The sequence below is a fragment of the Ilyonectria robusta genome (genome assembly GCF_021365365.1).
Source record: "Ilyonectria robusta strain PMI_751 chromosome Unknown BGZ61scaffold_40, whole genome shotgun sequence".
Taxonomy (NCBI): domain Eukaryota; kingdom Fungi; phylum Ascomycota; class Sordariomycetes; order Hypocreales; family Nectriaceae; genus Ilyonectria; species Ilyonectria robusta.
In genome coordinates, this window is record NW_025764474.1 from 197089 (window position 1) to 223838 (window position 26750).

The 26750-nt window shown below is 56.5% G+C and overlaps 8 protein-coding genes across 8 annotated transcripts; 2 read left to right on the forward strand and 6 right to left on the reverse strand.

Annotated features, from left to right (window-relative positions):
* Positions 1–2522: 2522 nt before the first annotated feature.
* On the forward strand, positions 2523–3840 carry BGZ61DRAFT_566714 (small GTPase; the record flags this gene model as incomplete). Its single annotated transcript, XM_046255938.1, has 6 exons — positions 2523–2552; positions 2609–2641; positions 2720–2778; positions 2841–3021; positions 3118–3350; positions 3409–3840. 6 exons carry the CDS (start codon positions 2523–2525, stop codon positions 3470–3472), a joined length of 600 nt encoding a protein of 199 aa, XP_046095796.1. The 3' UTR covers positions 3473–3840.
* Positions 3841–4474: 634 nt separating this feature from the next.
* Positions 4475–6387, reverse strand: BGZ61DRAFT_465186 (uncharacterized protein). The gene is made up of 3 exons (XM_046247549.1): positions 6366–6387; positions 5265–6198; positions 4475–5009 (listed from the first exon to the last, which is right to left on the reverse strand). Exons 2-3 carry the CDS (start codon positions 6095–6097, stop codon positions 4808–4810), a joined length of 1035 nt encoding a protein of 344 aa, XP_046095797.1. The 5' UTR covers positions 6098–6198; positions 6366–6387; the 3' UTR covers positions 4475–4807.
* A 3548-nt stretch (positions 6388–9935) lies between these two features.
* Positions 9936–12101, forward strand: BGZ61DRAFT_499760 (uncharacterized protein; the record flags this gene model as incomplete). The annotated part of the gene is made up of 1 exon (XM_046251441.1): positions 9936–12101. One exon carries the CDS (start codon positions 9936–9938, stop codon positions 12099–12101), a length of 2166 nt encoding a protein of 721 aa, XP_046095798.1.
* A 1171-nt stretch (positions 12102–13272) lies between these two features.
* On the reverse strand, positions 13273–16370 carry BGZ61DRAFT_566720 (uncharacterized protein; the record flags this gene model as incomplete). Its single annotated transcript, XM_046255939.1, has 2 exons — positions 16272–16370; positions 13273–16209 (listed from the first exon to the last, which is right to left on the reverse strand). Exons 1-2 carry the CDS (start codon positions 16329–16331, stop codon positions 13273–13275), a joined length of 2997 nt encoding a protein of 998 aa, XP_046095799.1. The 5' UTR covers positions 16332–16370.
* A 571-nt stretch (positions 16371–16941) lies between these two features.
* Positions 16942–18140, reverse strand: BGZ61DRAFT_465202 (U3-containing 90S pre-ribosomal complex subunit-domain containing protein). The gene is made up of 5 exons (XM_046247550.1): positions 17753–18140; positions 17507–17684; positions 17404–17449; positions 17231–17336; positions 16942–17171 (listed from the first exon to the last, which is right to left on the reverse strand). Exons 1-5 carry the CDS (start codon positions 17985–17987, stop codon positions 16990–16992), a joined length of 747 nt encoding a protein of 248 aa, XP_046095800.1. The 5' UTR covers positions 17988–18140; the 3' UTR covers positions 16942–16989.
* Positions 18141–18212: 72 nt separating this feature from the next.
* BGZ61DRAFT_403679 (SH3 domain-containing protein) lies at positions 18213–19617 on the reverse strand. The gene is made up of 2 exons (XM_046243110.1): positions 19282–19617; positions 18213–19210 (listed from the first exon to the last, which is right to left on the reverse strand). The coding sequence occupies exons 1-2, from the start codon at positions 19339–19341 to the stop codon at positions 18485–18487; spliced, it is 786 nt and encodes a 261-aa protein (XP_046095801.1). The 5' UTR covers positions 19342–19617; the 3' UTR covers positions 18213–18484.
* Positions 19618–19754: 137 nt separating this feature from the next.
* On the reverse strand, positions 19755–21768 carry BGZ61DRAFT_593996 (MmgE/PrpD family-domain-containing protein). The gene is made up of 2 exons (XM_046256819.1): positions 21353–21768; positions 19755–21204 (listed from the first exon to the last, which is right to left on the reverse strand). The coding sequence occupies exons 1-2, from the start codon at positions 21626–21628 to the stop codon at positions 19813–19815; spliced, it is 1668 nt and encodes a 555-aa protein (XP_046095802.1). The 5' UTR covers positions 21629–21768; the 3' UTR covers positions 19755–19812.
* Positions 21769–23640: 1872 nt separating this feature from the next.
* On the reverse strand, positions 23641–24219 carry BGZ61DRAFT_171494 (uncharacterized protein). The gene is made up of 2 exons (XM_046237596.1): positions 24021–24219; positions 23641–23960 (listed from the first exon to the last, which is right to left on the reverse strand). The coding sequence occupies exons 1-2, from the start codon at positions 24125–24127 to the stop codon at positions 23804–23806; spliced, it is 264 nt and encodes an 87-aa protein (XP_046095803.1). The 5' UTR covers positions 24128–24219; the 3' UTR covers positions 23641–23803.
* Between the last annotated feature and the right edge of the window lie 2531 nt (positions 24220–26750).

Consider the following 26750-nt stretch of genomic DNA (forward strand, 5'->3'; position numbering starts at 1 on the left):
CGGCATCCTGATACAAGAGGTTCAGGTTCAGGACGGATGTGGTTCGCCCGATAGCAGAGCCGTGAGAAACTGCGGGATAGGCCGCGTGTCACGTCTTGCACGGGCAGAGAAAGCCAATTGCTCGATGTTCCTGTCGTTCCGTGGCTAGGCTGGATGGTGGATGGAACTTTGAATGGAACCTTGGGTGGAAGCCTCAAATCATCCCCCTCCCTCCTAATGACATTGCTCCCGTCGCGTCGCCCAACCGGGGGTTTTAATGGCATTACATCATTGCCAAATGAGGGCCTGCGCACCAGCCATCGATGGCAGATGGCAGATGGCATGGATTAGGCACTTTGGTTCATTAATTGGCATTCCACTCCCGACTCCCTACGGATACACCAGCCTCCGGTAGAGTAGCGTGTGCCCTGCCGGCTCCGTTATCTCGTGGCCAGCCCTGTAGCGCATTGGCGCGATGAAGTGATTGATCATGCCGGACAAGCCCAGAGATAAAGACCGGCGCCTCAGACACTTAGACACCAGTCAGCCCCGTTGTGCTGCCGGCCGTGAGGATCGCCTAGCACTCAGCCCATCGTCATTCCCAGCCCATAGAAGGCCGGTAGTGTAGTCCGTCATCATTCCCTGTCCAAGTACGTAGCGCAGTCCTTCGTCATCCCCAGTCCATAGAAGGCCAGTACCCAACATCTAGAGGCATAAGCGCCGACAACTCGGTTGCAGGTGCGCGACAGGGACGGATCCAGCCATGACTGCTTGGAGCTCCCCAGGGTCCCCCGCCAATAGCAGCGAGCCCTGAAGCGATATGCGGCGGTGCCCTGAAGCAGCAGCCCTGTCCGATTCGCAGCAGGCCGACGCCCTCTTAGGGCCCTGGGTTCATCACCTACCATTCAGCCACCTGCCGTAGTAGGGCGGCTGCCCCCTGTAGCGTGCAAATCGCCGCCTGTATTCGGACATTGCTTCCCATTGTGCCGTGTCCTTCTCGAGCCCCTCGTTGCGCCACCATTCGCCCTACCGGCTGCGGCCTGAGCACCTACAGCATTGTACTGGCCACCTGCGAGCAGCTGCCGCCGTTCTGTGAGCAGCCCCACTTTTTCTGTGCGCGCCTCTTCCACCACCACCTCCGCCTCCTGCACCACCTCAATGCGGAATCCACCATCCAACAATCCAATACCGAGCGTCAAGTGGTCTATTGACCTGTCAGCCATTCCATTGTCGTTCCATCCATCAAGCCCATTCCGCAGTTGCCGCCTGCTGTTGGCTCCCTTCCAAATCGAGCTATCCCTGCCTATTGTCCGATCCGGCAGCCTTTAACAACATCTCATCGTCGTGGGTTAAAAATACCACAGCTTTTTGACCTCGCGACCGTCGACACTATTTCCTCCTTCGTACCAACTACACCTCTCTGTCCCCGCCACTGATCCACTCCCGGCCACCTCACAGCAGGGCGAGACCAGGTTCCTCACCTCACACCACGCTCCTCACCACTCACCATTCACTCACCACCTGCGTCGCCGTCGACTGGTGGTAGCTCTCTCGACTCCACGGCGGCTCCACCGTCCCCGAAAGCCAACCCACTTCCTGCTTGAATCTCTGCCACTGCTGCACAGCTGCACTTCTCATCATCATCATCATTGTCATTCTTCTCCTCTTCCCCATCTTTCCAACCCCATCCCTTCCTGTCGCGGCTTTACCCTCTTACGGGTTCATCCGCCCTCACCTCTCCCGCGCGAACCTCTTCCGGCCTGCGCTCTCTTCGGCCTGCTCCGAATCGTGTTCCAGTCGCCGCAGCTGAGCTTCCTCAACCAGCCAACGATACCAGCGATACAGTGAGTCCCCGCCCCCCCTCCGGTCAGAGCCCGTGGCATCCCCACTCTCCAGGCGCCCAGCCAAAGCCCCCCTGGTCACCTCCAGAAGCTCCAACACTCAGTAGCCCATCCCCTGTCCCCTTGTCCCTAGCCCCGAGCTCAGAGGCTAGAAGGCTAGGAGGAGGCGAGGAGGCTAGCAGTGGTGGCACTGGGTTGACTAGGTTGACTGGTACGCAATCCTGCAATCCTGGTGGATGCGCGGCGTCTGGGCGGTCCACGGTCCCTCTGCTACTGTCCCATCAGCTCCCCCCCTACCAGCGTCCAGTGTCCCAGCGAGAGCGAGCGACCCAGCAGGCGGCCAGTGGATCACTCCGATCGTTGAACCTCCTCCTGTGGCCTCACCTCCTGCGGCACAAAACGCGTGAACCACGACTCGGCTGTGTCAACTCCTCTCTGACCTTTATGCAGCCTTGAAACCCGCCCAGCGACTCCGACTCCGACTCCGACTCTCCTGCCTGTGTCGCTGCGCCCAGCTTCGACCATTCTGAGCCCGACCCTCCAACCGAGCCCATTCGTCGTGCCCCCTCCCTCCCTCGGGATACATCAGAGACACGACACCTAGACCACGTTACCAGCAAACTGCGTTCCCGACTTCGACCTCCCGACATAATCATTTCCCATCATCCCATCATCCGACCCTCGACATAACTTTTCGCAACAATGGCTCAACCTGGTGTGCAATCGCTAAAGGTTCGCCGCCTATTCTCCGTCTGACGCATGCCTAGATTTGCTGACCGCTGCTACAGTGTGTGGTGACTGGTGACGGTGCTGTCGGAAAGGTTGGTCCCCGATCATCCAGAATCGCCCTCGTACTGGCGACCGTGACCGCGACGAGCATCCACTGACTTCAGTCATAGACGTGCTTGCTCATTTCTTACACCACGAACGCCTTCCCTGGCGAATACATCCCCACAGTGTTAGTTCTCGCCCACACCCCATCCACCGATTACCCGAATGCTGATGCGATTTGTGATGCAGTTTCGATAACTACTCGGCGAGTGTAATGGTCGATGGCAAGCCCATCAGCCTAGGTCTGTGGGATACCGCCGGTCAGGAGGATTACGACCGACTGCGACCGCTCTCGTACCCCCAAACCGACGTCTTCCTGATTTGTTTCTCCATCGTTAGCCCCCCATCTTTCGATAACGTCAAGGCCAAGGTACGATTATGCAGTCTCCGCCCTTCACACCTCCCTTCGCAACACCTTTCGCGATACCCCTCGCAATAAAAACAGGTACTGACCTAACTCCTCCAGTGGTACCCGGAGATCGATCATCATGCGCCCAACATCCCTATTATCCTCGTCGGCACCAAGCTCGATTTGCGCGAGGATGCGGCTACACTCGAGTCCCTGCGCCAGAAGCGTATGGAACCCGTGTCGTACGAGCAGGCCCTTATTTGCGCCAAGGAAGTCAAGGCTTACAAGTATCTTGAGTGCTCCGCGCTCACTCAACGGAATTTGAAGAGCGTGTTTGACGAGGCTATTCGGTCAGCTCATCTCCCGCCTTGATCACTTGCCCACGCGCTCTTGCTAACCATCTCGCAGGGCTGTACTGAACCCTCGTCCTCAACCCTCTCAGAAGAAGAAGGCCAAGTGCTCGATTCTGTAGATTTCTCGACACGCATGATTTCGATGACAGCGTCTCGATGACGCAACACGACACCTCATGGTTTCCTGGACACGACGACGATTTGGCGATATTAAGACGGCGGTTCACGGCTATCTTCGGGCTCTTTCCCCAACTACACATGATGATGGTCTTGCGAGGCGGTTCTTGAATGAATTTTCCGTTTTTTTTTTTTTGTTTCCCTGCCCATTTCATTGCCTCCTCACGGAGGAGATTATACCGTCATTGCGAGCAATTCAAGAACCGGTCTGCATATTTTCAGAAGTCTAGTATTTTCTGCCTAGCTTTTCTCGCTGCCTCATTGGGCTGGGCCCCGTCGTTATTCACCAATGAGTCTGACTTCAAGGGGTGGTTTGTTTTTCTGATGATTTTCGAGGTCCCCTAGTGAGAAGTCGAGGCCTTCGTGGGCCCTTGGTTCTCTGCCGCACCGGTTTACGGGTATCTTCGTTACAAGTTATCACATCCACCCGAGGGGACTTGGTCTTGCGAGCTGCTCCGTTCCCGTCTAGCATAATTTAAATTCGTCTTCGTCGCGATGCCCCTTTCTCATGTCCCTGACGTTGTCGCCGATGTCCTTGCCTGGTTGTTCTGTAGATACTTTGGAGGATTCGATGCAGCGGCACAGCATGGCTCGAGGTGGGGGTTTGACGTTAAAAATCCGAGCCCATAGACACATGATGAGGAGAGGCAGGCTTTGGCTGCCCGGGATCCTCTCTTGTCCGTAGGAACTACGTGCCATGTGGTACGTGGTATGTGAGACGTGAGACACAAAGAAACGTGTTGAATGCCTATTGAAAGGGATGTGCCTTGGATCTTTGTCTGTGGGAATATGTGGTATGTGGTATGTGGTATGTGGTACGTGAGACGCAAAGAAACGGGTTGAATGCCCATGTAAAGGCATTTTTTTGCCTTGGATCTCCCCTTGTCTGTGGGAATGCGCGGTATGTGGCACGTGGGATGCAAAAACGGGTTGATCACTCACATCTCACATAAAATGATTTGCCTGTGACCTTGGGAAAGCAACAACTGATCAATCTTGTCCTGAAATTCCATTTCTATCCACTTTTGATGTCAATGTGCCAATTCCTTGGGGTATCTATCTCCGTCCATCTCTATACAACAAGACGATGACTTGAATAACTTTTTTGCATATGTGACCAAACAAAACCCAGCCTAATTCTAGAATGTGTAGGAAGAAAAATTCATTCGTGAAAACCAAAGGACCAACTTTTGCCCAACCCGTCGTAGATGAGAGCTCTCATATAAGCATATGCAATTATTGGAAGCGTGAGGACGACCCAAGATCGAGGAAAGAGTCTAGTTGCTGGGGACGTGGGCACGGCGACTAGGGTGGACGCTATCTTCCATGTGCTGCTGGGTATTGCTGTTACCGTTTGCCTTGTTTTCCGTCTTGGCGGTCTTCTCGCGCTCGATTCGCTTGGTCCGGTTCTCGTCGAGCTTGCGGTTCTTCTCCTTAATCTTGTCCTGGCGCTGTTGGGTCTTGCCTCCACCGCCGGCACTACAACGCAACAAAAACAAAAAGTCAGCCATGATTGTCCATGCGGTCATGTGTTGGTAGAGTATCCTTGAACGTAGGGGTTGCTATGCGATGTGCATGCAGGCGAGGACAGACCGACACTTCCAGCCAGCCACCCAGACAGCCGGTAGGGTAGGACAGTAGAAGCGGCCGATAGATAGGAAGATCCGAGCGGGGAGGGGTGGGGGACTTGGGATGACTTGTAATGAGAAGCAAAGGCAAAGAGGGGAAACTCACGTCAACTCGACGTTGATACGACGAGCAGGGGAGACGCCATCCTCGAACATGGAATGGTGAAACTTATCCAAGCAGGTTCTCATATGCCAAACCTTGGCAAACTCGACGAAGGCGAAGCCCCGGCATGGCTTGGAGTCGTTGGGATCGCTCATGCAGCGGACTGAGACCGGTGAGAGGGAGGCGAAATGGGCTTCAATCGTTGTTGCAGTAGCGGTGAAAGGGAGGTTGCCAACGAAGACTATGTGGCGGTCGGCCTTGTCGGAGGAGGCATTGGCAGCATTCGCACCAGCGTCTGCATCGTCATCGGCGGTGGTGTCGTTGGACTCCTTGGACGACTTTTTCTTGTCCTTCTTGCTCTTCTTTTTGTCCTTGGAGGAGTCCTTGGAGGAGTCCTTGGAGGAGTCCTTGACTTCGGAGTCGGGAGCGACAGGGGCGTCTTGTGGCTTGTCCTCGTCCTTGGCCTTCTTTTCCTTTTTCTCCTTCTTGGCTTTCTTAGCCGCCTTTCTCGCTGCCTTCTCCTCGGCGGCGGCATCTGCAGAGTCGGCTGCGGGCTTGGAGACTGCATCAGCCATTGGTGAGTCCTCCTCCACCGCGTTGGTGCCGGCGGGGTTCTCGTCGTCGTCTTCCTGCTCGGGGAGGTCCTGGAGGTTCTTGCGCTTGTCCTTGCGTTCCTTGCGGCTCTCCTGCTTGTGCTTTTTGCTCTTCTTGTCCTTTTTGGCCTTTTTCACGTCGGCATCTTCGTCGCTACGCTTGCGCTTCTTAGCAGGCGCCTCAACGTCAACGGCATCGACATGCTTGTCCTCGACGGCGTCTCTTGCACGCTTGCTCTTCATTGTCTCGGTGTGGAAAGGATTGTTGGGTGGTTAGGTGGCTGGCTAGCCAAACAGGTTGCAGGAGGGAAAAGTGCAATGCAGGCGGGCGTTCCTGGAACGGCCAGAGACAGGTCAGCAACAGAAAAGAAGAAAGCACACGGGCTAGTAGCAGCAGGGCATGGTGCCGATGACCAACAGACAATCTGACAGGTAAGGATCGACGAGGGATCGAGTCGGACGGCGAGCGAGGCAGAGACTTCCGGTTGGTAGGATTGGGGGATCAACCTACTCTATCGGCAGGAGCCGTTGGGCGTGGTTGAATAGCGTCGCGTGTGGTTGACACTGAGGCTGTCTGAATGGATTGTCTACTGCGTAGTAGGGTGTGATCTGCGAATGCGCGCCTGGGCTGCAGGATTCAGAGGCGGGATGAGAAGGATCAGAGGCGGGACTCAGAACTGAGGGACGGGACTCGATGCTCGATGGTGGGTCTGGAGGTTTGCGTGCCGTGTCAACCTGAGGTATGATTCGTGGGCGGGTGGGATGCGCCTTCCTTCTGGCTTGTGTTCTGGCTTGCGACTTGCGACTTGCAGCTTGAAATTTTTTATCCCGCGCTTATCCATTATCCATTATCCATGCACCGCTACCTTGCGTGCAGCAGTACCTAGGTAGGTACCTAGGTAGCCTAGTTAGGGACGTGCTTTCTTTTCCGTCCCGTCCTCTTGACCTCTGGTCTTTTTTCCTTTGTTTTTCTTTTTTTTTTTTTCCCTTTCTCGCCGCTCGTCTGACGCAGCTACTAACTAACCCGCGTGCAGCGTAGCTGGGTACGTCGACCGGATAGGTACCTCTAGCGAGTGCACGCACCACCACCCTGTGTCCCGTCCCCCTAATTAGTCGCTAGCGCGGTCCCTGGACTCTGGTTCCAGCGCCCAGGTCAAGAAGTGGCGGCGGGTGTGGAGCCCGGGCTGACTTGCAACGCTTGCAACGCTCGCAACGGACACCGGCGGACCGGCTGCGAGTGCTGCATACCAACTAAACACGCTTCTTTCTGCAGGCGCTGTACTCCGGACGTACATGGTAGTCTATCGGACAGGGCTTTGATCTCGCGGCATGCATCACGCAGCACGCAGCACGCGGTGCAGCTACAGCGCATCATCCAGAGCCGTGATTGTGACCCAATTGCATCTCAACTCTGTTGCAATTGACCGCCGGACAGTGTGGAAGAACGTGGGAAGACTGTGGGATCGCAATGGAAGCCTGAGGCCGAGAGACACACGGCGGGTGCTGTGGAGACCGCAGTCCAGCTGAAAGGCAGAACGCCGCGAGGGAAAGCGCCGCTTTGCCATGTGCGACCCTCCTTCTCCCCGGTATTCTACAGCCGCAAAGCTCGTACAGTTTGGTCCCGCTTGTTGGTCAACCCCGTACCAACGCCCGCCAATCCGCCGGGAGCTGAATGACGACACCATGAAATGTCTGGGAATCCTATCTCCGTTAGCCAACTTCTCTCGTTCACCGATGTCTCTCGTCGACCAACGTCACTCGCTAGCCAACGTCTCTCGCTCACCAATGTCTCGCCTGACCAACAACACAGCAAGAGGCGCCGCCATCCGGGGACTCGGAGAGGGGACGGATAGGTCGCGGATAGGGCACTGATAGGGAAGGTAGCGCCTGATGGTATTTTCTTCTTTCCACACTTCTACCCCTCGCAGCACCATATGCACTTCGACAACCCTTCCGCCCAGTCACAACCCCGAGATATCTCACATCAGAGACAAGAGAGACTCCGCCTCCAGCCTTCAGCCCGCCACGGCACAACAAGAACGCAAATGTGCACCAGACGCAGCAGCACACGTCGCATCTGACCCGTCGCAATTCGTCGATCCGGCCAAAAGAAAACCTCGGGACGTATTGTTCAACTACTGTGGGCACGCGTCCTTGCTCCCTTGCGTCCTGTTCGTTCCCCCCAACAACGCCCGCAGAAGAGCCATGGCAAGTCCGGAGAAAAAGAAAAGAAAGAAGGCCGTAGAGGCAAAGCAAAGAGCGGCAACGTGCCCCCCCCCCCCGAGGTCCTTACGAAGCCCGGTACAAGCTGCTACTCGAGGTACTTCCAAGTTTCTTCCTGTGTGCTGCCCTGTTTTGGGCGTCATGTTTCATTCCATGTCTCCTCTTCTTCCCCTCTACTTGCTCCTCGTTTCCTCCATCCACACCCGTTGGCTGGCTGGGCATCATGCCTCTCTCCAGGTGTGTCTTTTGTGCCTGTGTGTCTCTTGCATCCTGTGTTTCTCACTCTCGAGTCTCCGGCTCTCACCCACTCATCGCTCACCCACACCCCCTAACAAGCGCGCATATACATGCTGGAGTACGCAACGCTCTGTACCCTCCTCACCTCCACATCGTCATCCACACGCAGTACCAAGTGACACCTCTCCACGCGGCTGTCAGTTGCGGCGCAAGGAAGAAAAGCACCCCCATGTCTGTGATCCCCCTTGTCCCTGCCCCATGCGCAATGCCCCCCCAAGACTCCATTTTGGCATCTTGAGCGTCGTTTGTCCTACAAATCGCACTTTATTCTGTTCCAGCCTTCAGCCCATGCTGTCTATACCTTGCTCATCCTGCCGTCTCCGTCTCTCCCTTGCTTATCCTGCCGTCCCATCCCCCATGTCAGTCTCGACCTCCGTCTGCCCCAGCGGAGCCCTTCCTGCAGCGCATCATGTCCCCCAGCATCCATGATCCATGAGCCATGCTCAAAATCAACCTTTCTAAGCCCTGGCCTATCGCGTTGCCCACTCCCACTCTCCCACGCTGCCCCCTTCTAGCCTCTAGGTTCTAGGTACCGAGCGCGGCCCCATCCCATATTCGCCGCTTCTTTGCCGCTGCCACGCCCCGGCCGCCGCATCTCGTCCTCGTCGACGTCTTCTACTGGCTCTTCTACTCGCCCTTCTACGTATTACTCGCCGTTCAAAATCGTTCAGCATCTCCGTCGCCTCCGCCGTCACTCCGCTTCCCGGCATACACCCCAGTAACCCAGCCGTCCCAGCGAGTCCTCTGACAAGAAACAACCGGACCCCCCCAATCTCCCAACAGCCATGTCTCCCAGAAAATAGTCTCCCACATCCGGGATCTGCGACATGCACCTCCCGCGTCTGTCTCTGCATCTGCATGTTTGTGACTTTCTCTTTCGCCTCCTACCGCCCGCCGCTCCGCCCCCCAGGCCCAGGCTCAGCAACCAGCCCAGTTGCAAGTCAGACCCAAGCCCAGACCGCGCAGACGGGATGGATGGAGGGCCACAGGAGGGTTGTATGCCCGTCGGTACCAAGCAGTACCAAGCAGCTCGCGAGATGAGGCCCGCCGCGAACCAATAGTTCTGCCCATACCCGCCGCTCCAACCCGAATCTGCAGTCGAGCTCCTGCATCTCAGCGCATCTCCGATTCTTATAATATACTTGACAATTCCCGGGGTTGCTGACCTCCAGCTCCTTCAGCCTCTTTCTCCTTCAATCCTTATCCCTCCCACCCCTTCTCTCCTACTACAAAGTCTTATAACGCCTTACATCCCTCATCCTCGCCCACTTCTCACTTCCCACTTCTCACTTCCCACTTCCTACCCACTGGCCCCGTTCTACCCGGCATCCTCTTTCTGCTTGCCCTCTCTCTTCTCATCTTCTCTTCCTCTCTTCCCGTCTTCTCGTCTTCCCGTCTTCCCGTCCTCCCGTCCTCCACTCCATCTCATTCTACCACAATCATAGTGCCCACCCATTGAGTGTGTGGCTTGAGTCCCTCTCAGCTTCATCCTCATCACTGCCCCCCCCCCAAGAACCCATTGGGAGAGAACGCTCTCTCCCTCTTTCCCACCCCAATCATCATGCAGTTGACCTGGGACCTGAGATATGTCCATACCCAGTCATGGGTCATGGAAGATGGCTCCCCACCTCAGAACTGTTTCGAGTGTACTTGTGACCGGAGTTCCACCGTCGTCACTGGCCTCTCTGAGGCTGCGGCTGTACCCCAGCCAGATAATGCGAGTGATCATCCCCTTGCGGATGTCGATGCTACCTCGACGTCCGATGCCAGCACGTCCAGCTCATCTCTCTCGCCTCCTTCATCATCACCGCCGGCAATGGAACAGCTCCGTGGCGTTGCCGACGATGTCGAAGATGCCTTGATCCCCAAGGAAACAGCCATTCGCCACATGTTCAATAATGCCACTCACACATGGAAACACTTCCTCGACAAGGCATTGGCCCTCCCTCGTGGCGTCTTTCCCCCAGGACTCGACGCACACATTGTCTTCAAGGACATGCCGCCACTTCCCGAATCCCTTCCTCAAAACGGCGTACTTGCTGGTGCTCCAAGATGGTCCGTCCCGGAGCCCGCTGAGGCGCTCGCCGATGAGAACTCTGATATCTCCATCGTCGGCGACACCCTCGACGATATGGGCTTGGATCTCTCCCGTGTCACCGGCACCACAAAATACTTCCGCCTTGCTTATCCCGATATCGTTGAGTGTCGCATCTCTTCGGATCCGAGCGCCAGCTGCTGCGGGAGCCCGCCGTCCTCCAACGTTGGTGCGTCAAACGCCCCGCAAGGCCTCGCCATCTTGACCATGTGCTGGTCCTACATCTTCTCCACTCGGCTACTGCAGCTCCAGGGCCGGAGGGTCCACTACACCGACTCCTGCCTCCGCCCACTCCCGAAGAACGCGGTTGGCATACTCGCGCAGAATGAGATCCTTGTTCAACTCCCCGTCGAGGCCTCCGAGCCTCTCATCCAATGGCTCTGTGCTATCCTGGCTCCCAAGCCGGGCTGGTCTGCCGATGACAAGGGTGGCCCATTCTCTCCCTGGGCAGCTTGCTGTACCGGCGACTTCACCTTCGTTGTTGCGACTGAGGAACAAGTCTGCCTTGATCCCAATGCTGAGCCTCCGACTGTCGACGAGGCCGCGGAATTTCTCTTTGAGTTCTGCAAATTGTTTGGCATTGGCCATGAACCATTGAGTCATGATGACCCTGCTGAGCTCTCCCCCGTCAAGGCCGCCTTCTTGGCAACGCTCGCCATTCCGTTCTATCGGATGGCCAAGCTGCAGCCTGACTTCCCCAGGCCCTCTCTCAACCCCGCAAAGAATGGCACCTTGAACATCAACAAGAGCACAATCCAATATTACATCACTGACCTCCAATACCACATGACGCTTAGCATGCACCAGTATTCCCTGGGCCCTGTCCTATGGAGTATATTCTGGCAGCCTGACGTCGAATGTAATCTTGTCACCCCCTGGCTCGCCGCCGTCAAGAGCGTCATCCAGCCTGCACTTGACGAGTGCGACTTCGAGCTCTTGGCCAAGATCTTCGCCATGCGCCGACCTCGTGTCGCCCTTTGGTGGCATGGCCTCTTCCTCCTTGGCGACACCAAGATTCTTGACATGATTCGCACTTACCTCGACACCCTTGATGAGGGGTGTTCCTATGATACCCTCGCTCGCCCGGACATCGTCTCCGCCGCCTGGACCGGATCTGCCCAGTCATATCAAGACGACCAGATCCCCCGCGGCTACTACAGAAATTCGCCTGTTCCCCGTGCCGACCTCCTCCAGCATCGCCACACACTCACTCTTCGGGATCCCTGGCCTCTCTTCTACGGCTGGCGTCCCTTTGGCTCTGTTCCCAAAGACAGTATCGAACCAGACTTGTATCCCTGGCTAGAGCGCGGACATCGTCGTGTCTATGAGCTGTGGACTTGGTGGGTCAAAGAAGATGCCCGCACTCGACCTCGAGTTTCACTAGGTTTCCGCAAAGAGTCAAAACGCTACGCCTCATCTGTCCCGGACTACCTAGCTATGATGGACGCCCCAGACCCGTCTGCGCCCGTCCCGCCCACAATTTGGCTGCCTCTCGCCCCGTCTCAGCGTGCTACCCGCCAGATGATTGCTCATTCTCTTGGCAACATAGTCGGGGAACGCAGTGTCAGCACTGCCGTCATCCCAGGGCTCGGCGACAACCACCCTTGGCTCAAGGATTGGACTCCCGCCTAATCCTGACAATTGTCTTCGGACACTTCTCCCCTCCTCTTACTACTATAACATCTTTTTTTTTTCACTTTGATGAATAATGACAGGACTAAGGAAATCATCCCACACGGTGGGCGATTGGAGTATTGGACTGGGAATTGCTTCACCAAAATCGAACCCAGAAGCTGCGACTCAAAAGCAGGTTTTAACGATTGCTGCGATTTTCTTCTTTTTCATTAAACAGAACCTTGTAATGGGTCTGTATCGCTATTGGTGTTGGTCTTCAGGTGTATGCTTGGGTTTGTTCTTGCTTCGATTCCTTTTTTTTTCTTTTCTTTCTTAATTGGTTTCCTCTGGGTTTTCGGGACTCTCTTGCTGGCCCTATGCGGGTCTGTCTTTTATGCAGGTATCAAACGGATTGTGCGTTTTGCATCCCCAGCTCGCAGAGAGCAGCTCTAGTCTAAGCTAGGTAGTTAAGAAATATCGACTTGCATCCACATCTCCGGCTGGTAATCATTGGCTGCAGAGATGTGGTGTCGCTTGGAATAAACACTTGACTCTATACCCAATCAGTCTCTGCCTCATGCGCGTCATGGGATCGCCCTTACATGTGCCCACTACACAAACACAACGTCACATCCGATCACCTTAAAAAGGCGTCACCGTTGGTCCAATGAGCTTCAGTCAAGCGGGTTTCTTCAATTATTTTCTTCCGATGAATCTCCTAAGTCTACAAAGGATACTAAAACATCATGATAATAATCACCCTCTTCCCGCGATATCCCGACAATAATCAATGTTGACATGCCAAACATAATAACGCCTTCGGCTCCCACACCACCTCTCATCCCAAAACACCATACGCCAACAAATCGTCCGGAATCATGTGCCATCACATCCATAGGCAACCCAGGCAACCAATGATGACAAACAAAGCGAGCACGCAGGCGGAAACGGAGGGCTGGAATCGTCCGCTGGAGTTGACTTTAACCATTGGGGGTTCTGTTGAGCTCGTAGTCGAGGGCATGGTATCAGATGGCACAAACGACGAGGCAACAGGAGGGCCCGATGATATGAAAGTGCTGTCCTCACGGTCATCGGGGTCGTAGGCTTCCGGCTCTGGAACATCTCGAGCTCTCCATCCCGTAGCATGTCCAGTGGGCAATGCTGTAGCCAACGATGATGAACCAGTCCTCTAGAGTGTCATGAGTGTGCCTTCATTGAACCCAATTTTGCCGGGGGCGAGCACAGCGGCGGGAGATGATCCAAGGACATCCCGCTTGACTTCGCCTTCGTCGCAATCTTCTTCTGCGGCCCTCGAGGGAGAGTCAGGGGCACCGGAATTTGGTGGTCCAGAGGGAGGAGAGACCGGCCCTTGACCCTGGGGAAGCCCGTCGATTGGGCTTGAGATGACTGGAGGTGAAGAATTCGGCCCATCGTTGTTCACAGGACACTCGCCGTTACATGTCTGCTCACCCGGGCCTGGGGCCTGATTGTCTGGTGGTGGTAAAGGTGCGGATCCGGGGTTGTTAGGACTTGGAGGAGCCTGGTCTTCTCCCAGAACAGGTCCGCCGTATGTGGAAGGAAGTGCTTGAGGCGATGAAGGTACCACATTGGGACCTGCACCTGTATCAAGGTTGTGACAGTTCGATGGATCACTGTCGCATGGGTTGACAGGACCATCATTAGGCGAAGGCGGAGGGTTCCCTTGCGCGGGTGAAGAAAGATCTGTGTTGCGTGGAGGCGAATTTGGCGGAGCTGGTAGAATTGTAACCGGGTCGGCTCCCGGGGCGGTACCACCTGGATGCGAGGCTGGGCAAGGTTGACCATTTCCATTTCCTTCCGCGGAGCAATCCCCAGAAGCAGGAGATGGAGGTGGTGATTGGGACTGGGGACCCGTGGGGGGAAGCTGAGCTGGAGGAGAAGATGGAGACTGGGTAACTGCAGGAGGAAGCTGAACAGGGGCTGGAGGTGGTGATGGGGACTGCGGGGCTGTGGGAGGAAGCTGAGCTGGAGGAGGCAGCTGAGCTGGAGGTGCTGATGGAGACTGGGGGGCAGCTGGAGGAAGCTGAGCCGGAGCTGGAGGAAGCTGAGCTGGAGCTGGAGGAAGCTGAGCTGGAGCTGGAGGAGAAGATGGGGGCAAAAATTGCGGAATGACGGGAGGGATTTGGGGTTGAGCAGGAGAGGATTGGGGGGAGTTGGTCGAAGGGCAAGTTCCGTCATTGAGGCCGTCGGGGCAACCTAGAACGCCTGATGCGGGAGGCGAGGGAGGGCGCGGAGAATTGGAGACAGACCCGAAGCCACAGGATTGACCTTCAGTCGCTCCGTGGCAATCCGTACTATCACCAGCGGGCTGAGGCGAAGGAGGCGAAGGTGGTGAAGGAGGTTGAAGTGGTGAGGATGGAACAGGAGGCAAGGAAGCGGGCGCCTGCGCCTGAGGACCGGCTTTGGTCTCGCAACCTTGGCCAGAATCAGACTCGGCACAGTGTCCGGCAGGTCCTGATCCAGGTGTCTGAGCATTCGGAGAAGCTTCAGTGCCGCCTCTTGGACCTCCGTTAATCGTGCCGGCGTTAGGATCAATGCCATTGCCATTGCCGCTGGAGGGAGCTGGTCCAGCAGCTGGTGCGCCAGCACCCACGCAGGGAGGATCTCCAACATTCCCTGAACATCTTGCGTCATCTGATGCTGGGACGGGCATCGGGACGGGCAAAGGAACCGGAAGGTTGGGGGGCAAAGGAGCAGGCAATGGGCCCTGAGGTGGTGGGGGAGCTGGTGGTTGACAGTTTTGGGGTCCATCTCCAACGCCGGCACACCCGCTGTTGTCTTCATTTCCCGGAGAAGGACCAGAAGGACGTGGAGAGACTGACGGCTGCGGAGCTCCTTGGTTTGAGCTAGGGCAGTCTGGGCTGCCATTATCGCCGGAACAATTTGGCGAGCCGGCTGGTGTCGGTGGTGGTGTCAGGGGAGGAGGGACAGGTGCACCAGAGTCTGGGCTGCCAGGTGGACCATCGTCGCAATCCTCATCTGTCTGGCTTTGGCCCTGTCCAGCTGGGTACGTCCCACTCTGATCGGCTGGGCCAGATGAGCCTGGGCCCTGAGCCGGTGGTTGCGAAGCAGGCTGTGGCACAGGCTGAGCTGGTCCCGAACTGCCTTGGCCAGAAGTTGGACGTTCATTGCCGTCTCCTAACCCAGAAGAGGGAGAGCCACCGGTACCGCCTTGGTTGACTCCGGTTGACGGGCTTTGGTTGGTTCCAGTCGATGGGTACTCGCCGTTGTTGCTGCCAGCATCACTAAAGGGCCCTTGCAAACCCCCACTAGGGCCATTGTTGATCACTCCAGACGCACCCCATGGGCTCGAAGGACCTGGACTTCCCGGCACAGGAAGAGGCTGGGTATTTGGTGAGCTCTGGTCAACAGACTGGGCACCTCCAGCCGGATTGGCTGGTGCTGGAATAGGGACCGGCCAAGGTTGTCCACCAGACGATGGATTGGATGAACCGTCGTCGTCGCAATCTTCTTCGGCAGGATTAAACCCATTAGAACCGGTGTTCAAAGGCAAAGCACCTTTTCCAGAACCTTGGTTTGGAGAACTGGCTGATGGAAGGACAGGTGGCATGACACCTAGACCAGGCTGATCTTGAGGAGGATATTGAGGGCCAGTGGGAAGTTGAGGACCAGTGAAAGGGGATTGGGGACCAGTGGCAGGAGATTGGGGACCAGTGGCAGCGGGTTGAGGGCCTGTGGGAGGGTAAGGGGAACCAGGAGAGGTGCCAAGTCCTGAGCTGGGACCTGAAGCAGCACCTGGAGAGTTTGAGGCAGGAGATGCACCATAGGGAAGTGGTTGGCTTGTTGGGGATGAACCAGCGGATGGTAGGGATAGGGTAAGAACACCATCAGATCCGGCGGTGCAGTCTACCGAGAGTGTAAACTGGTCTGCAAAGCTAAGCATCCCTGCCTCAGAGCGAGGGGCGATTGATGTGGGTTGTCGTTGATGAGGTTCAAAATGATGAAGTTCGACAGGATGAAGCTTGGAGATGGTAGCACCGAGGCTAGAACACTCTGAAATGGAGTACGCGAGAGCAGGGCCATAAGTCTGAGACTTGCAAGAGTTGGTTAGGCATAGAAAGAGGGCCTGTTGATGAGACAGTTAGCACACGAAGTGATGGAGAGAGCGCGGTGTGAGGGAGGACTTGCCCGCTGAGTGGCGATGTCGGTGCAGAGCGTGTTCATGTTGGACATTCCGTGATGACCCATGAGATCACGAGAGCACTTGGTAGCACATTCTGCGGCTTCTGTCAGTGGCAGCCCCAATAGCAATGTCCAACACCCTTACCTGGGACAGAAACGTGATAGCTAGTCCCACCGCCGGCCAAGCCGGACAGTAGGATGCCCGTCGTGAGATGGGACCTCATCGTCAAACGTGTCGAGGGCAATGGAGAAATGAGAAGCGGAGCAAAATGGCTTGTCGCAACTAACGATAGTCACCAAAAAGAGCGTAGCGAGGCAGGGGATCCAAAAACGAGAGCGAAGTCTTGATGAGAGGTGGGCTGTTGAGCTCAAGGTGGAGTTGCGGATGATGAAGAGAAGAGAAGAGAAGAGAAGAGAAGAGAGGGGAGAGGAGCGAAAGGAACTTAACAAGGGCCATTCGAATCGGCTCATTAGAGAAGGTGTCGCTGGCAGCAAAGGGAAGTCGCAGGAGCGGGCTTCTGAAGTGAGAGGTCAGGAGCCAGTCGACTTCATGGCCTCCTTCCGTCTCCAGCTGAGCCCGGATGATTCCGCCCAGCTCTGGCAAGTGGGAGTACCACTCTTGTAGGTCCAGCACTGTGTTCACATGTCAACATCAAGGAAGAGAGGGAGGTGCTGGTTCATAGGTATCCAAGAAACCGCGAGTTCATTTTTGGTGGAGGGGTATCTAATAGAACAGCAACGCCAGCGGCTTCTTCTCGTCCACGTATCCGCCCTTGAACTCGTCGAGCGACAAGAACCGCGCCAGCGGCAACATCGTGTCCTTCATGTCCATAACGCCTCGCTTCTTTTGGTCAATGTGGGAAGCATCCACCACCACGCGCCTGAGGTTCTCGAGGGACAACGCTCCTGGTAGGAGTCAGCATCATGGCAGGTGTGTAGGGGGCCATGTCCTGGTGCATTCTTACCGTTTTTGATGAGATCTATCAAGCGGGCAGGTGTGCCGACGCCGATACCGATACTGTGCTTGTTGAGGAACTCGACTTGCTCGTCCACTTTCATGTGCTTGGCAAACTGTGGCAATGTGAGTTTCCGCGACGCAGTGATCTTGCCCGGAAGGACAAGATGAGGAGGAGCTTACCAGTTTACCGACAGTGCTTTCCTTGCGGGAAAATTTTCGGACAGCCCTGTTTCTGGTCAATGGCGGGTTCCAAAGGCGGATATGCAATTCGAAACAACGGTACCTGGTAATGTCGGCAGCCCTTAAGCCAGCTCCTGCAACAATGAGGGTATGTGGCGCTCCCTTCCTCTTGGACGTCTTCATCAATTCCTCGGCGCCTGTCGAGAATCTTTCCAGGAAATCAGGTAACTTGTCCAGAGTCCTCGACTCCTGCCACGATGTTGTATCCCGGATGGTACTGGCTGTGCATCAAGATCAGTAAGAAAGCACGGCAATAGCAGGACACGGGGCCTTCAGAGAGACTGCTCACCTGACATGGTCAAATCGGAAATCTCAACAGGGCTGAGATCGGTTCCGAACCGGGTCAACTTCTGGGCGAGGTGATCCGCCAAGAGCTGGTTGTCCATGCGGGTGAAGAGCAGGTTGACGCCAAGCTCGACGTCAAGAGAGTCATCGTCCGGCGCATTTGCCTTTCTTTTCTTGCTCTTTTTCGGCTGCTGGGCCTGAGCCGGCGCCTCTGCCTGGCGTTTCTTTGAGCCTGACATGGTGATGTAGTCGTGTTGTTGGAGGCTCTCACCGTCCAGGATTTCGCTGAAGAGCGAGCAGGCCGTCAAGAAATTTTAGGTCGAGCACAGTGCCGAAACTGGCCATGGCGGGAGTTTGTGCTAGTGTTGATTGGAATGTGGATTCACCGCACCGTATTGTGCACTGTGCGTCGGGGCTGAGATCCACTAAAGCATCGAGGAAGATGCCATTTTCGACATCGAGTTGGATCGAAATTACGCTTCTCTCGGCCTCCGAGATTATCTATATGTTTTTTATACTAGTCATAATCGAGGGATGAACGTAATCAATCTCTAAACTTTGAGTATCCCAACAGAAGGGACTGTGTATTTTCCTTCTCCCTCAAGAGAATATGTATGAAGACATAAGCAAGTCGATCTAACCCATCAGATGTCCCAGAACGCCAACTAAATTGCCCAAGCCCAGGCGATCCCCATATTAAAGCCGCCCGAGTCATTCCCTCCCTCATGTCTATGGCTTAGAAAATGCTGTTGACAATGTTGCCACCAATCGTGGCACCAGCACCGAAGATGGCAGCGTTACCCAGCTTCTTGCCAAACTTCTTGCCCATCTCCTTGCCCTTCTCAGCTTTGTCACTACCCTCTTGACCTTGGTTGTTCGACGATCCTTCAGCGATGGCCATGGGTGGCACATGTGTGTTGTACGGGCTCTGCTGCGGCGGCGGGCCTTGCTTCTGGGCCGGGTATCCGTATTGAGGCTGGCCCAAAGGCACAGGGGCCTTGTTCTCGTGCTCGACGAGGACGTAGTTGCGCGGGAAGATGCCCTCGAGCTTGGTGCGGTCGTTCTGGCCCATCCACCAGTCCTGGTTCATGTACTCGTAGACGTTGATGCGGTCGTCCTTCTCAAACGAGAGGTCGCGGCCGTCCGAGGCGGCATATTGGTACAGCGCGCGAGCCTGGGCGACGACGGGCTTGGCGTTGCGTGCGGGAAGCCCGGGAGGGGGCGTCTGGTCGTAGGCGGGCGGCCCGGGCGACGGTGTGTTGATCTTGAGGTTCTCGACGGCCTTCGTCGGGAGGGGGCCAGCGGGAGCTCGGGCGGGTGCCGCGACGGCGGGAACGGGGTTGGACGAGCCGGTTGCGGTGCGAAGGGGACCGGACAGCGACGATTCGGCGGGGAGAGAATTGCTGATGGTGTCGTAGACGGCGTCGTCGATCACGCCCTTTTCGAGGAGGGTCTCGAGTTCCTATGCTGCCATCAGCACGCTGGTGTTCTATATTGGGAGGGAGCGTGTCAGGGGTACAGAGGACAACTCACATTCTTGATGTTGCGGAGGGACCGGTTCACCTCGATGATGGTCTGGCGGTCGGCGCTCATGATTGCTGGTGGCTGCTGAAGAGGAGCGACTGTGTTGTTTGGTAGAAGTAGCGGAGTGCTGTGTCGACTTCTGCCCCGGGAAGAGGAGGGAGGATGGAATCTGAAACCGCAACGGGGTCGAGATAAATTGACGGTGACAGGAGAATCAGTTGGTTGAGAGAATGCCAAGTTCGGGCTCGGGTTGTTCGTACCGACTTGTCAGTGTCAGGCTACCTCTCCAAGCCTCCGAGCGCCCTAAATCGGGGTCTATTGAGGCGGTGCAGCCGCGTGGAACCATCCCGTGCCCCGCCAACTGTGGCTCCGACCCAGCCAATTACAGCACTGCTTGCTCGTATTATCGCCGTCAGGAACATGGGATATTGGAAGCACTGCACGTCATGCTCACATCTCCGCACGTAGGAACTCCTCTAATTGATTGATTGTTGTTCATATTGGTTTAACTCATAAGACACCTTTGGTGACATTTACTTTTTACACAAACTTGCTCGACTCGACCGTGTACAGGTCGACGTACTCATCCACAGGCGTGGCCTCGAGCTTCTTGGCATCCAGACCCAACTCGACAAGCTCCTTGACTCTGGCCTCGGGGAAGTGAGGGCCCAGGTGGCGCTTGTACTTTTCCAGGATGACGGGCTTGGCCTCTTCGCGGCGGAGACGGTGGCCCAGAGGAGCCTCGACGACGACCTCCTCCATGATGGTGCCGTCGTTGAGCTCGACAGTCAGCGCGTTGGAGATGGTGCGCAGGCTGGGGTCATGGTAGTCCTTGGTGAACTGGGGGTCCTCCACGCACTTGATCTTCTGGCGCAGGGACTCGACCAGGGGCGAGGTGGCGGCCTCGCCTCCGTCAGTGTAGTCGGTGGCCTCGAGGCGGCCGAAGACGAGCATGGTGGCGGCCATGTACTGGATGCAGTGGTCACGGTCGGCAAAGTTGTCCATGGGCTTGAACTGCTTGTCGATGATGCGGATGCAGGCCTCGTGGGTTCGGCAGGTGATGGCCTTGATGTCGGCGGCGGACTTGCCCTGGGCCTTGAGAATGTGGTGGATCTTCTCCGAGGCCTCGACGGCGGTCTGGGAGTGGAACTCGGCAGGGTACGAGACCTTGAAGAGGACGTTCTCCATGACGTAGCTGCCATAGGGGCGCTGGAACTCAAACTTCTTACCTCCAAAGAGGACATCGTAGAAGCCCCAGACGGGGGCGGACAGGACAGTAGGGACACCTTCCTCGCCCTTCATGACCTTGAGAGCAAGGTTGACGGCGCGCTGGCAGGCGTCACCGGCAGCCCACGACTTTCGGGACATGGTGTTGGGGGTGTGGCGGTAGGTTCGCAGGCTCTGGCCATCGACCCAGGCCTGGGTGACGGCGTCGGCGATCTGCTTCTCGCTGAGGCCGAGCATCTTGGAGACGACGGCGGTGGAGGCGACCTTGACGAGGACAACGTGGTCGAGACCGACCTTGTTGTACGAGTTGAGGAGAGCCAGGCAGCCCTGGATCTCGTGGGCCTTGATCATGCCCTCGAGGACGTCCTTGACGGTGAAGATCTTGCCGTTGGCCAGGTTGCCGCCGGCCTTGTTGGTGCGGTTGACCCAGTCAGCGACAGAGAGGATGGCACCCAGGTTGTCCGAGGGGTGACCCCACTCAGCGGCCAGCCAGCAGTCGTTGAAGTCGAGCCATCGGATCATGGCGCCGATGTTGAAGGCGGCGTTGACGGGGTCCAGCTGGAAGGGGGTTCCCGGGACCTTGGGGCCGTTGGGGACGACGGTGCCAGGGACGATGGGGCCGAGGAGCTTGGAGCACTCCTTGAACTTGAGGCCCTCGAGGCCGCAGCCAAGGGTGTCCATGAGAATCCATCGAGCAGTGTCGAACTGTTGCGGTGCGTGGTCAGCTTGTGAATGTCTTGCCAACAGGCGGGGGGCTAGTTCATGGGATCGTGGCGGGGTAGCAAAGCTTCAACGGTTCGCGGGGCAATTTCCAGCGCCCAACGCGGCGGCACTGGGTGCGGGGGACACTCACAGCAAGCTCCGAGTCAATGGGCTTGTTGGCGACGTAGTCGGCAATGTCCTTGATCTCAGGATCGTATTCGCGGGCTTGGGAAGGCATGACGGGCGCGCCAGATGATCGGACGGTGGATGTTGAGAAGGCGCTGTAGGAAGCGGGAGTCGCTGAGCGCGCGGCGCCGATGGAGGCCGAGCCTGAGCGGGCCACGAGGGGCGATGCGACGCGAAGGCCCCGGGGCTGGATGCGCAGCTGCTTGGTGGCCGTCCGGAGACCCCGAGTGACGGCAGACATGGCTCGATTTCTTGGGACACGGGGATGGAAGCGGATTGTCTCCTCTACGCCCGTGACTGGAGATTGCGGGAATGGGAGGGGGACAAGGAAACGAGGCTATCACGGTGGTTTCAAGCAGAGCAATCTTGTGGAAGGCCCCCGGGCGAGATTGTATTTATTGCGCTCGGCTGTAGGGGAAAGCCTTTGCCGTGGGTTACCGCGAAGCTACCCTCGGCTAGCCGCCGGTCCCCAGCAAAAACCCCAACCGCGCAGCAACCGTCATGGGGGAATTGGAATCTGACATTGGCCCGGTTCCTCGCTGTGGGTTTTGTGGCCATGGGGTAAAGTGGCCTGGCTTGGGTTGAGGTGAGGGGAAGAGGGACGATCTCCAACCGAGAGCCAATGGATTACTACGTAGAGCACCACCGATGTCGCTGAGTGAGGCTGTAGGTAGCATGATGCCCTTGCTATCAGGACACGGCGAGTTTACCGAAAACGTGCCGCGCCATCCTTTCACAAGGGATAGTCACTTGAGTTAACTTACTTAAGTTACAGGGCATGGTGGGATGCTCAATACGGCAGTGATCCCTACCCTACAGCACTCGGCCACGTTCTGTCAGTGTTGAGGAAATGGCACTGATCTGTTCACGCCAGTCCTGTGATGATGGCTCCTCGCCCATCCAGTAATTCTACGCCCCACGGCTTTGTTAACGTACTGCTCATCGCATCTACTTTGGGCCTTGGTTAGATCACAGCCTCAAAGAGCTGCCAGCCGTTGGGGACCTTGGGGTTGTGAAGGCGGTTCGAGCCGAGGTAATGGACCCTGTTGGTCTAAGCAGTCGCTCATGCACGATTCACCCCCCAGTGAATATCCTTCCCAAAGGGTCCAAATGTCCGTAGATCCAGTTCGTGATGCCTGACAATGTAACTTCCCCGGCCCTGTCTACGGCACATGTCTTGGATACCATCACTTGTTCATATCGTCAATTGAAGCCAGACGCACTTGTCAACGTCACCGCGTTAGAGTTAAGAGGCAAGCCGAGATCCATACCTAGGTTGTACCCCAGATTCCCCTCCCTAGAATGGATCCTCCACTGGTCGCGTCGGGATAAGCCGATCGTGCACCCCTGGAATCCGGGGTCCGCTCCTCCGCCCCCGAGGTCGTTCGGCACAAGCATGGCTCGTGGCTATCTTTCGCTGATGCTCGGAGGAGATGGACGGACATACGACCTCTCAACCGACCTCCGATGGGCATTCTCAATGATCGGTCAGTGGTTGACCATATCAGGCTCTACCAGGTGAGTCAATTTGCGTATTAGGCGTAAGTGGCGTGACGAGAACCTCAGGAAACTCGACACGACTAGCCGGTTTCTGAGTGTCCAGTGGGCATGGCGAGATGAGACGCCAAAGAACAGCAGGAACAGCAAGAATAGGCTCCGCTGTGCTTCTGGCCAGGGAAAGTCGGTAAGGGCGAGGGAGTCGCTCGATGATTTTCTAACCTCAGTTGGAAATCTACGTATCCGCCGCTGAAATGCGAAACTTCCCGGCAAAAGAAACGATATGAATCAGGATCCGAGCCCGGAACAAGACATCGGACGAGACTCACCGATCTCAACCCACCAGAGCCACAACAGAGAGCAAAGAGCAGCCTGGACCAAGCAGCTGACGCAAGTCAACTCAGCCGCATTGCAGAAAATCAGGAATTCATGAGACAATTTCATCATGTCAGTGCGCGTTGGGACATTCCGCCCACTCATCCGATGCCCAGCTCGAGTCGGCCCGGTTTGCTTTTGCGAGCTCAGGCGGTGTAAGTTGAGTTGGTCAACCAATCGACCGATGCATCTGCAGACTAGTCTCTGCGATATCCCCATCTAACGGGGTTTTCAGCTATTCCAGGGTGACGAGGTGCATCCAGCATTGCTTTTCATCGATGACTAGCGATCAAAAGTACAATGCACGGCCTTTTGATCATGTCTGCTATTCAATCGACCGCGACTGTGGGCTGGAGCTGTGCAGGGTAGGCTTGTTCTCGACTTCAATGGTACCTGGCGGGCGATGAGACGTGGGGACGAGTTCGCATTTGGTGGGGGGTGTCCATGGTGGCTGCGTCTAGATTCCAGCTCTGCATCACAGAGCGATATTGGCTCTGTCGACTTCCAATGAACGCGCTGCGATGCCACTTTTCCACGTCGAGTATCAAAATCGAGAAATCGTGTCAGCTGCAGTGACCGGCGAGATCAGGCTATGGGGTGGGACAAGATGCGAGGCTCTTCGGGACTGGCGCTCAGCCCCAAATCTACCCGTGGTTCCACAACAGCTTTGACAATTCGAGATGAAGTCGATTCGATCAGATCTAAAGTTTGTTGCGTCAGCAGTCCCCAGGGTCAGAACAAGTGCAATAGGCTAATCGAACCCAACGTTGCTTGAGGAAAACGGTCGATGCCAGATCTTCACGATCTTGGGCGATTGAGTGGGGACGAAGTCGAACATGGGTGCTAACATCCCAAGCCTAAGGCCCATTTACCCAGGCTTCGAGTTTTCGAGATTGGTTCTAGTAGTGCAAGCCAGCCAACCGGAGTGTTAGGATTCGACAAATCAAATGGTTCCCGGGCTATTTTCGACTGCGCCTGCCTGTAATTCGACGATGATCCGTTTCGTCTCGGATATCAACGATGCCGTCCGTCTCGACTCTACCATCAAGCGGTCACCATGCACGAGTGACATTCTGCTTCGCATTGCCGCACAGAGCCAACACCGTCAGCATCGGGGTCCAGCCCCGGCATCGCAGTGATAGTAAGTACCGGTGACCTTGAAGGGAGGATGAAAAGGTGCCTCGAGTTGCGTCCTGAGAAGTGACAGAGTTAATGTCGGTGTCTGGAAACGGATGCTGTGGCGTTTCATAGTGTCTCATGGGAGGTCATCGTGGTCATCCGGATGGCTTCAACTTCACTCAGCTCAGACCTGTCACATTTGGGCTGCCCAATGGCACCACGGGGCAAGGCATTATGGGTTGAGAACAAAGGGCTTTGTGGCGTTGGGAAAGACGACGAACTGTGATTTGTGTGTTCAAGTGGGGCGTGCATGCCTACAACGACAGGCCTCGGAGGGAGACTGGACGTAAACCGACGGCCATTGTTAAGACACGCAGGCAAAGGAGAAAAGAGAAGAGAGGAAATAAGACATGCATGGGTCGGTGTGGGATCAATGACGAATAGCTCCCGATATCCTTCGGGCAATCCACAATCCCTGGGCCACCTCCCCACGTTTTCTCACGTTTTCTCAGCTTGGAGACAAGATCATTCCAGAGAAGCCGGGCCGGGGCGAGTCGAGGCGGGTTAATCGCAGCAAGGGGGTGGTTGGCGATGTGACCCAAGCCTAAACCCCCAAGGATGGCAGGATGAAGCGAGGCGACGAGGCCTGACTCAGTGCCCCCGATCGCAGCGGCGGGGCGTGTCGATGTTGCATCGATTTGCGCAGCATCCATCGCAAGGCTGGACACTCACTCACTGCTGGACTGAGCACAGTGAGCCGGCAGTGTTGAAACGGTGGAGACGGCCTGGACCTCTAAGCTCCAGGTGGTCTAGCCGCTCCATGGCGATCCGTGAATTCAAAGTAAAAGCGGGTGGTGCGAAGTGGTGCGGGCTAGCGTAGTGCAAGCTGCCGCGATCGTGGGTCGATGGCCGCGTGCTTGCACCCTACGTGCAGATCTGGTGAGGCGTGTCTCTGACAGCCGCGGGCTGAATGATGATTTGGGAGGGTTCTGGTGCGGAACGTCGCGGCTTTGGTGTTGCTATGGACGGGCTGGATGGACGGGCTGGACTCTTGCGGGCGGTGCCCTGGCGGTCGCGCGCGCCGTGTTAGACCGTACTGGATGGACCATTCCACCGTCTTTGTGAGTCGTCAGGTTTCACGCAAGAGGTGGGCGGAGGTGTAAAACGTGCGCCTCTACGCATCACAGGGCAATTCAAAGTGTCAGCCGTAGTAGCGCCCAACGGTCCGCGTCATGGCCTGGCCTTGATCGATGTCGATACCCGTTGCCTTGCACTACATGGCCCATCTGGGAGTTGTGCGACGCCGATCGAGAGCCCCTGGCTAAAAAGCCAAAGGGGCAAGGGCAAGGATGGAGTGTCGATACCGGGGCGAAGAGTGAGGCGAAGAGTGAAGCGAAATGGCTGTTTGAAGATGGAGATCCGTTGATAGAGATCCATTACCCACGTCCCCAGTGTAATGACGCCTACAGCCAGATTAGGACGACGGCGGGGCGGACGACGGTAACCCTACGATATGGTCCGTCTTACAAGGGGTCGTTGCAGTGGAACGACATGGTCTTACGGACTCGTGGGAATGGCAATACGTGCCGGTAACGAGCAACAAGGCTGCGGCCGTGGATTCGACTCTACTGCGGCGTAAAGAATCTGCCCAGAGCGTGTGTCGTCCGTCTATCTCATCCATCGTCCCGGGCCCGGAGCGGAGCTGCATCCCTATCTAACCCACGGACCACGGGCTACGGACCCACTGATGATGGTTGATGGTTGATGGTTGATGGATGCCCCCCTCTCGAACAGCCAGAAAGCCACCCCTGCAACGCTCCTTCCCTGGGCTGTTCTGGGCTGCTTGCTTCCTACCTAGCTGGGCAGGGGCGTGGCGCATACCGGGTTCCTTTCCTTCCTCCGGTGCCTTACTGCCTTTGCTGCACCCCTGCAGGCTAGACCTCTCATTGTTGGTCCGATCTCCACGACCTGGCTCTGGTCGTGGTGATCGAGGGCATCGCGGCGCTCGATCACGAACCACAAGGCCCATCACCATGGCGTTCTTCTCTCGCGGCACGCCTGCTTCGCGCTGCAAAATGTCGGCACATCATGTCTCTGACCTGCCCGCTCTCCTTCTTTTCACCAAATTCACCTTCGCCACCTTTTGGGCAGTTTCGCCGTCATTAACGCTGTCCGCAGGCTGGCTGTGTTGCTTGGATTTTCAACCATCGCCACGAGGGCGTATAAGCGCACCACCGTCCTCCTATTTTTCAATCTTTGCACCAAGCAGTGCTCGCTCTAGAACACGTCCTCACTTTGTTCATCTCAGCTTTCTCTGCAAGTGCAGCACATCGGACATACCCGCTCGCCAACATTCTACGCAACTGCCGTGG